Below are 9,183 nucleotides of genomic sequence, written 5' to 3'. Positions count from 1 at the left end.
TAGCTGTATTTAAACTGGAGACAAGGATGAAAACGGCGCTCCTCTTCCCATGATTATGAGTGAGTTAGGAATTATTTTTGGACCTCAGCTGAGATTACACAGTCAGTAGCTGAAAAAAAACGACGCCATGAATTGTCAGGCTATTGTACGTTTGCTAGCTAATACTCTTTCTAAATGTTGTATTGAATTCCTGAATTTTGAATGTGGGTTAATGTTTCCCATATCACACTGGTCCTTTACTAAAGGCATCTTCAAAACATTGCGTGGATGCTGTATACAAGTTGTGCTCTCCTTCACTCACGTGCCAACACTGACTCAGTAGGTCTATCAAAAACCTCCTGCGAATAAAAAAAATCCCACACCAGCATTTTAAAGCTCATCAAATATAAAACAATAATTTATTATTTCTCTCATTTTACAAGACATCAAATTGGGTACCTAATTAAGGGTTTGTTAAGCCGTGTTATTTGGAGGCTTACAAAAGGTAAAGGCGACTACAATGTGCTCTTAAAAACAAAAAGAACACGGAAAGATTCTGATTTCAACAAATGATCTGCTCTATCCTGATACAGACGCGAAGGTGGAATATGTAACAGACGATACACACTGGATGTATAACTTTTGAAAAACAGCCCCCTTTTCAGATCGTCAATAACGGAAGTGTTTTGTTTGCAGAGAACGAGGAGGTTTTTAGTTACATTTACAAAAGTCCTCTCAGGATTATGTGTTGACCTTGAAGCTAAATATTTCTTTCAATAAGCAAAAGGTATGCATAACAGTAAAATACTGATAAGAGATACTTATTAAAAATGAAATAAAACCAAAAGAATATGTAAATGTTGGCTGCTGTTTACTTATGGCACAGTCTTTACACACTTTCAAAACCTTCCAAAACATTGCTGTGAAACACTATCAATATTATTCAAAAGAGTTTACAGTTGAGCAGACACTCTTATCCAGAGCGACTTACAGGAGAAATTAGGGTTAAGTGTCTTGCTCAGGGGCATGTCGGCAGATTTTTCACCTAGTTGGCTCTGGGATTCAAACCAGCAACCTTTAGGTTACTGGCCCAACGCTCTTAACCACTAGGCTACCTGCTGCCCCAAGAGCAAGCACAAAGGTAGAAAAGTTACGGAAAGCATTTGAAAACAGTCTGATAATCATCCTTATCATGTCAATCATCTTCAAAGTCGATCCGTGGAACACTCTGTGGAGCATCTCCCAACCGCCTGCAGGGGTCAAAAGTTAATTTAGAAAAGGCTTTTCCTGTTTCATTTTAACAAAATGTTGCCACATTGAACGAGGCAGGAAACTGTACCCCAATCCACAGTGTCCTATTATTTACAGTACATTACACCACAGGCCTGTCTTGTCTGCCTACTACACTGTGGTGACGGACAGGAGGGAGTTGTACACTCGCGTGCCGTCAGGCGACTTAGCACCGTGGGTCAAAAGTTCCTGGATAGTCATCCAATTGTCAAAGATTTTCTTGTTCCTCTTTTTCATCATCTTTTTGTGGCTCAGTTCAATGATGTTGGGCTCCTTCTTGTCATCGTCCAGGCTGGCCTGTTCCTTCAGGCAGTCGGCGCGGCTCTGCTTCATGAACTCGCGCCGCTGCCTCTGCTCCTTGGCGCGCACCGCGTGCTGCTTCCTCTCCCCCTTGCTCCAGTACCGCCCCATCTTCAGCTCGCTGATGGCGTCGTCGTCTGTGGTCATGCCGCTGCGCTCCTCGTGGATACGCAGGGCGCGCTCCTTCAGCAGCTTGTCCCTGACGGGCCTCTTGGTGATGTAGCGCGTGCCGTCGCTGCGGATCTTCACCTTCCACTCCATCTTGGGATCCAGCATGTCTTCGGGGTTCACGGGGTCACCGCGGCTGACCAGACTGACCAGGCTCATCTGGCTCTGGGCGTACTCCACGGCAGACTTCTGCTGGATCAGCTGCATGTAGCTTTGGTAGTGCTGGGCGTGGGCTGGGATGTGGGCGTGTTTGTACAGGGAGCGGGGCTGGGCCAGCTTGTGAGTAGACTCTCCCAGCTTACGCTCCTTCCCCTCCGCCTGCAGGCCACACTCAGACTCCTTAGAGGAGGAGGGCCTGATTCTGCTGGGGCCACCGGCCTCCTGGACAGGAGACAGCAGAGGCTTGAGGATCCTGCTGTTGGGCCCTGCGCTGCTGGAGGCCCCAGACTCGCCCTGGTTCTCTGCCCCCCTGCGGAGGGAGTTGTCTGGGGACAGCTCTAGGGTGAGGGGGGTGCTGCGGCAGCTCTCACCGGTGTTGTAGGCGCTGGAGCTGTCCTTGTCTGACTTCTCGGGCAGCTCTGTGATGTCGGAGAGCTCATGGCGGCGCGCGTCGATGCTGGTGTTGTAGTTGTGGAAGCCGCTGTTGTGCAGCATCCAGGACTCGCGGTACTGGTCCCTCAGCTGCTGCATCTTGTGGGCCCGGACGATGTTGAGGCACTCCAGCTCAATGCTGCGCAGCTCCTCATTCAGCAGCTCCAGCTCCTTGTCCACCCCTTCTTCGGCACCTCTAGCCCCTGCACTCTGGCAATACAGCTCCTGGGGGCCCCCCGCGCTCCTCACCTGGCACTTCAGCTCCAGGAGCTCTCGGAAGCGCTCACACTCGTCGGCGGGGATACCCAGGAAGTCAGCGTGGTCGTAGTCTGCGGAGATGAAGGACTCACCACTGAAGGGCAGGTCAATGCTTCCCAGGGTGTCCTGGCTGTAGGCCAGCTTCCTGCGGCTGCAGCTGCCCAGCGTGTTGGAGGCCGCAGTCTGGTCGTCCCCCAGGTTCTCCTGCTCAGAGCTCTCGTCGTTGCGCGTGCTCTCGTCGGTGCGGCCCACCCCGCTGTCTTTCTCGTGGTGATTGGACAACAGGGTGGCTGTGTCAGTCGTTCCACCATCCTCCTCACGCTTTTTCTGCAACACCAGACAATAGGATGAATAATTGAATCACCTAACATTATTAGATGTGTTTTCTCTGTACTTATCATTGACTACAGTATGTGAACCTACCCGCTTCTGTACTACTAGATTTCGGGTATGTAGAGTACAATGGGCCATTATGGCAACTGAGAATATTCGACTCTGTTTGGGAATTGGCTCACTGTCAGTGGACATGCAGGTGAGCATATGTGACTCTGTGAGTGATTGCTGACTCATGCTGTGTGTATGCATGTGTCTACAGTTCTGAGTGGCTCTATGCCGGCTGCTCTACACTACCTGCTGCAGCATGCTGGCGGTGAACTGCATGGCCTGGTGGTGCTGCTGCTCCAGCATGTCCATGTGGAGGTCATCCAGGAAGTCATTCCTGTCATCATCCATCCAGCCCTCATCCAGCTGGGGCACAGGGGTAGAAGAGAGGAAGAGGGAGGATGTCTTCAGTCACTGCCAATTAAGGCTACAGTACAACTATACAGACAACTATGCACCGTCTATGCATGCCTAGTACTATAAAGGATTCTAGGAGGTGGGTGGTGAGTTTACCTGGATCTCTGGTCTGGCCACCAGTAGACACACATTCTGATTCTCCTCACTGGTCAACAGAGCCACAGCATCCTCCCGGTTCTGGATCTCAATCCCGTTGATCTGCAGCGAGCAGAAGGAATGGAATTAGAGACGGGCTCGGAGCCGGTAATGCATTCATTGGAAGCATTGTGAGTGTTCTTTATCCTTACCTGGATAATTCTATCTCCCTCTCTGATCCTTCCATCCTTTGCAGCGATGCTGTTTGGGTCAATCTAAAGAAAGAGAGAACAGGAGAGGATTTTTCATTTCAAGCAGACCTCCGGTCGGAGACGAAAGACGCAGCAAAAAGAAAGCGAGAAAAACATCTCTGAATAGAAGTAGATGCAATTCCTATCTGCAGGTTTTGATTTTCCTAATTCAGAGGTGCGCGGTCTGTTACCATAAGATGATAAGTTCTATGCATCCATTATCCCCTTTTTTACACCTAACAACAACAACTGGCCATTGTTGAAGGTGTGCCACATACCTCACTGACGTAGATCCCAGTCTCGTCCTCATCATCAGTCCTGTAGCAGACGGTCAACCCAAGCTTGTCCTGGATGTTGGCTCTGTACAAATCCACTTCCTGCAACAAAAACAGCAAATTAAACATCCCAGATGTGCTCTCTCCCAATGGGCGGAGGGGAGTTCCATGGTTGCTGTTGTTTTCTTAAAGACAGACCCAGCAGTATACTGAGTTCAACCTAGGTCCACACACACACACACACACACACACACACACACACACACACACACACCCATCAATCGTAATAATGACTCCTTTAATTGCGAGCAGCCTAGGCCCTGTAACTTTTCTAGGGGACAGTGACAGGATGAGGGATGATCCACTGGCTTGCAGCTAAGCAGTGTCCCGTTTGTCACTAGTCAACATCTGTAATCTGTGAGATACCGACCCTGATAGTATACCTCGGGGCCAGGGGGTGGAGAGACGGGTTAACCCCCCCCCCCCCAACGCAACTGTTCTCTACCACAGCAGCTGACTACTGAAATCTCCAAAACAGAACACGCAGAACACTCTGGGGTTTCAGATAGGGTAAAAAAAAAAATAATTTAAAATTATAAACACGTAAACAAAGAATAAAGTGTACACAACATGAGACCTAATTTTCACAAGACAGTGCATGTAATCGACTACAGTGACTTTCGCTTTACCGTGCCGTTACAGTGCAATACCCCTTTAAAAAGCCCCCAGCCTTTTCGTCTGAATTGATAGTCAGACTAATTCAGGCTTTTGTTGTGGATCTACATCATCAGCCGTCTAAATGTCGCCTAAAATCACTATGCAAATGTTTTAACGCAAGCATTCCAGTGTAAGTGTTTGTGAACACTGGGGCAGGGAGGACTGAGACATCCTTCAAAGGATGAACGGAAGAACATCAGCGGGATGGTGGTGGTGAGCTAAGATCACCACAGGGAGGCCACTGGCTCCTTTTGTCATTGTCCACAGTATTAAGAGGGCGTCATCAGATCGACCTTGGGTCTAGGACAAGGTCAGGGCAGGGAGTCTGTGTTACTGTGCATCTGCGCTTTTGGCTCGGACAGCTTGAGCTCCCTGGCTTCATGTTTGGCGATTGGTTATTAATGCACTGCAGTAGTTGGGAGGGGAGGAGGGAAAGAGGGGGGAGCACCCTGAGACCTTGGAGTCTCTATCTCCTGGCTACATCCTTCCTCATCAGGGCCCCATCACGCCATTGTTAATGTGCATCATCAGATCCATCACTCTGGTTCCTATTATCGGTGCCATCTAATTATCCTCAGTGCATAAGCCTCTTGCAGCGCCCCCCCTCTAAAGCAAAGACGCATTAGGCGTTGTCACAAAATAAGTAATGATGTCACCATTTAGCATCTGCTCCTGGGTACTATGGAGCAAACAAGCCACTCGATTTCCGTCTGGCCTACATACTCAGTGTCGTTACGGGGATAGAGTGGGCTCAGCTCATCGATAACGGTGATATATTGGGAGAATGGGCCTTGCGGTGACTAACAGAGCTATTGGGACGGAGACACAGTGGCTCAGTGATGGGACGGCCAGAGGAATACGGCGTCGCATGTCTGAATGTTTATCTTCATTGAGAAGGGGAGAAAGGCGGTGAGGTCGAGAGAGTGGGAGAAGAAGAGAGGGGGGATGGGTAGAGGAGGAGAAGGGGGAGAAGGGGGGAGGGAGAAGACAAGAGGGAGTCGTCTGTATTTTACCTCATATTCCAGCTCCTCTCGCTCCATCTCCTGCTGCATACCCTCCAGGAAATCATTGGGGTCAAAGTACTCGTGCCCGGGGGAATGCCTATGAAAGCAATTCAACACAATAAAGATAGTTCCTACAGGCCTTGTCATGATTAATCTGTTATTACACAGAAATACAATCACAATACATGACAGTACGTCAGTGTTAAGTGTGTCACTGGATTGAAATGAAATTATCCCAATGTCCCTAGCGTAAATCTTATCAAGTGACATCTCACGCAACCAGAGCTTTCAGTAAATTGTGAATTACTTGAGAATGGAAAACAAGTGCCCACATTCTTTTGTAAAAGTCTAAGTTTTAAATCAAGTTAAGAATTGTTTTTGGCCTGAGGTTAATCAGAAATGGAAATGCCATGTTTTTAATTTGACTCTGAAATCAATTAAAAATAACCACGATTGACCTATTAAAGGGCAACTGCTCCTGACAATAATGTGTTTGAGTACCCAGACTGTGAGCTCCGGGCCACACATAGACACAGCTAGCGGACGACAGACAGGAAGTCATTTAATATGCAAACACAAATTAACAAGGCCATCTTCATTTGGCCGTGTGCCCCAGGACTTGACATCTCGCTTAGTAACAGGTGTAACATTCACATCTAACTTCCGTTAGAAGGCACGAATACCAATTTGTTCGTGTGAAAACACACCAGGTTCCATTGTAATGAACTGGCAAAGTGACATTTTTACAAAAAGCTGTATCAAAATACTCCATCTTTACTTGAGCCCTTTCTATACTGACCAGTGACATGGTCAAAGGACTAGTTTTGCCTATCAAGTCCTTAACCAATCAGTGACCATGAGGGAAAGGAATTAAGAAACAGAAGGATCTAGTCTTTTAACCCCGTCCCTCCCCTTAACCCCAACCCATCCGATTAGACAGTGTACTGTAACTCACTCCTCGGGCATGAGGTATTGCTCCAACACAGCCACGGTGGGGGCGGCGGCAGGCAGCTTGGTGAGGGCCATGATGTGTTGGAAGGTGATGTCTGTCTGGGTGCTGATGTCCACCACCTGGGTGTCTGAGGCAGGGCTGGAAGGTTTGGGGCGGGGTGCCCGGCGAAGCACCTGGACCATGATGGGCTCCTTGGCTGTGCGGAAGGCCTCCACTGCCTGGTCATGGGTGGCCTTGGACAGGTCCTTCCCATTCACCTACACACACAGACAGAATATGGTTACTTTGAGATTATACCTATAGCCTTCCAGCCATTGTGCTAACGCTAGTTAGTATTGGCTCGTGAAACTACCTCTCCCTTCCTTCATACTGGACACAGAGACATTAAAATGGTATCCATGAGTTTATCGGACTCTGCTGGAAGTCGATTAAAGAGCCTCATTGCCAAAATCCCAAAGTATCCCTTCAACTATAGAAGAACAGCATTAGGGCTCCCGAGTGACGCAGCGGTCTAAGGCACTGCATCTCAGTGCTGGAGGCGTCACTACAGACAACATGGTTTGATTCCAGGTTGTATCACAACCGGCCGTGATTGGGAGTCCCGTAGGCCGTCATTGTAAATAAGAATTGGTTCTTAACTCTCTCTCTCTCTCTCTCTCTCTAACAGGCTGGGGTTTACTGTAAGTAGATGGATATCGCTCCCTCATGCTACACGAGCCCTGATACCATCATAGCATAGATGATTAAACCCTCAGATCACCGGATGAGTGTGACTGTGGATTTCCACAAAACCAGGAGGAGAGTCTTCCAGCCTGACAGTGGTGTGTGATAACTTTCTACTGCCTCAGTCTGTTTCACAGGGTCACCACCCCGACGAAGCAGAATAGGACTTTAATTAAGACTGGGGGCCCTCTTTAATTAATCAAGGTCGTTAGACAGGCTGCGTCGGGGAGCCCTTATTTAGCGAAGTCATTTCTGGGTGAAGAATCTACCCTCCCGTCAGAGATTAGCAGGCTGCTGCAGTTTGTTAACCAGGGGAGATTAATTTGAGCAGTGGGCCGGGCTGCAGTGTCACACAGAAGAGGCTAATGAAGTTGGGATGAGCCACTAAAGCCAATCCCCTCTCCTTATCAACCTGTATAATGAAGAGGATGTGTCATTGGATCTCATGAGAGATTTACAGCCTGTTACACATGCATTGTTTAGGGTCATACACAATAGTCAAAATACTGTAGGACAATAAATATAATTTCATTCAAATGTATAGCTATCCATGTTCTTACGTGACAAAGCATGACAAAGAAAAATCCTGCAGAACTGTGGAACGTGCTGCACATGTTCACCAGAGCAAAAATCATAGCCCCAAAAAGTAAAGCAGGAAAGTCATTACGATGCCAAGAAGACAGCACCGCAGGAGAAGAGCCCTCCTCCTGCGAGCAGTGCAGCACGGCACCCTGGGTCAGCAGACTGCCTGCCTGTACTCTCGGCTTATCAGGTCTCTCCCAGAGCCTCCGCCAGTTCCGCCCTCCATCAGCGCAGCATTTGGAATTTGTTTGTTTGTGATTCCTGGACGTGTGAGAGCTTTGATAGGATCTGAGCCCGGGGGCTCTTTGCAGTTCAGAGGCTGGCCACGCTCTCCTCTTCCCCCTGCCTGCTTCTCCACCACACGGCAGCCAGGCCGGGGCCAAGAGTGCACACTGTGAGCTCCCTGAGAAGACTGATAAAACCCGGTCTCAATTTAGAAAGACTCAAGTGATGCAATGGAGCTGGATGTCTAGGTTTATACCTCTGGACGTCATTAGACATGTTATTCATTGTTTGAAATCTTTGTCTCTCCCTCTCTCTCTCTCTCTCTCACACACACACACACACACACACACACAAGATTAAAGTGTGTAATTGGTTGATACTGTTTCCTCTGGCCATATTTTGTCTCGTTCTAATTCACAGCTTAACTGGGATACTGTAGAACAGGGACAGCAGCAATGTCAAGGTGACTAAATTATGGCATGTGTGCCGCCCTGGATTCTGGTTCCAGTCTGGTTGTGCTATCTAATGCCCACTATAATATCCACCACTCCCAAGTATTTGAGAGAACTTGCCAAATGTTTGTGGTAAATTGCCAAGTGCTCTATTGTAATATCTTAGAATGTGCTCCATTCTAAGACATTACCACAGAGCACTGAGCGTGCACGTTTTTGGAGGGAGGATGAGGGGACATTGTGCACTTCAACTTTGAAGAGGTTATGTGCTCACTAATAACCAGAGAGGATTAATGCTAATCCCAGCCTCCAGGATAATTGGATCATCTCAAACGGGTTCAACTTCCACATCACAACTTGGCCAAAAGTAAGAGCTTCCATTTACAATTTGTATTGAATAATCGAGAGAAAATGGAATGAGAAGAAATGTGCAGAATCATTACGAAATTGAAATAAAAACGTTTAAAAAGTAATGTGAGGACGAGTGTTGAGAAGGAGGCTTTGAACACAGAAAGAAGGTAAAAAAGTAAGTTCCGCTCTCCC

At 48.0% G+C, this 9,183-nt stretch overlaps 1 protein-coding gene across 4 annotated transcripts in view; it reads right to left on the bottom strand.

The window, feature by feature from the left end:
• Positions 1-367: 367 nt before the first annotated feature.
• LOC110527868 (E3 ubiquitin-protein ligase PDZRN3-B) overlaps positions 368-9,183 on the bottom strand; it is a 122,740-nt gene continuing 113,924 nt past the window's right edge. For all 4 annotated transcript variants that reach the window (XM_021609446.3, XM_036983345.2, XM_021609448.3 and 1 more), the window contains 7 exons: positions 6,662-6,915; positions 5,716-5,803; positions 3,989-4,087; positions 3,672-3,734; positions 3,481-3,582; positions 3,217-3,333; positions 368-2,913 (listed from right to left, as the gene is read on the bottom strand). In XM_021609446.3, coding sequence (XP_021465121.3) covers positions 1,381-2,913; positions 3,217-3,333; positions 3,481-3,582; positions 3,672-3,734; positions 3,989-4,087; positions 5,716-5,803; positions 6,662-6,915 — 2,256 coding nt within the window. In that variant the 3' untranslated portion in view covers positions 368-1,380. The remainder of the gene's footprint in view (positions 2,914-3,216; positions 3,334-3,480; positions 3,583-3,671; positions 3,735-3,988; positions 4,088-5,715; positions 5,804-6,661; positions 6,916-9,183) is intronic.

This window comes from Oncorhynchus mykiss, chromosome 7 (genome assembly GCF_057628025.1).
Source record: "Oncorhynchus mykiss isolate SJ-2025 chromosome 7, ASM5762802v1, whole genome shotgun sequence".
Classification (NCBI taxonomy): domain Eukaryota; kingdom Metazoa; phylum Chordata; class Actinopteri; order Salmoniformes; family Salmonidae; genus Oncorhynchus; species Oncorhynchus mykiss.
Note: the sequence above shows the minus strand (reverse complement) of the source record. Positions and strands in the feature narration are given on the sequence as shown.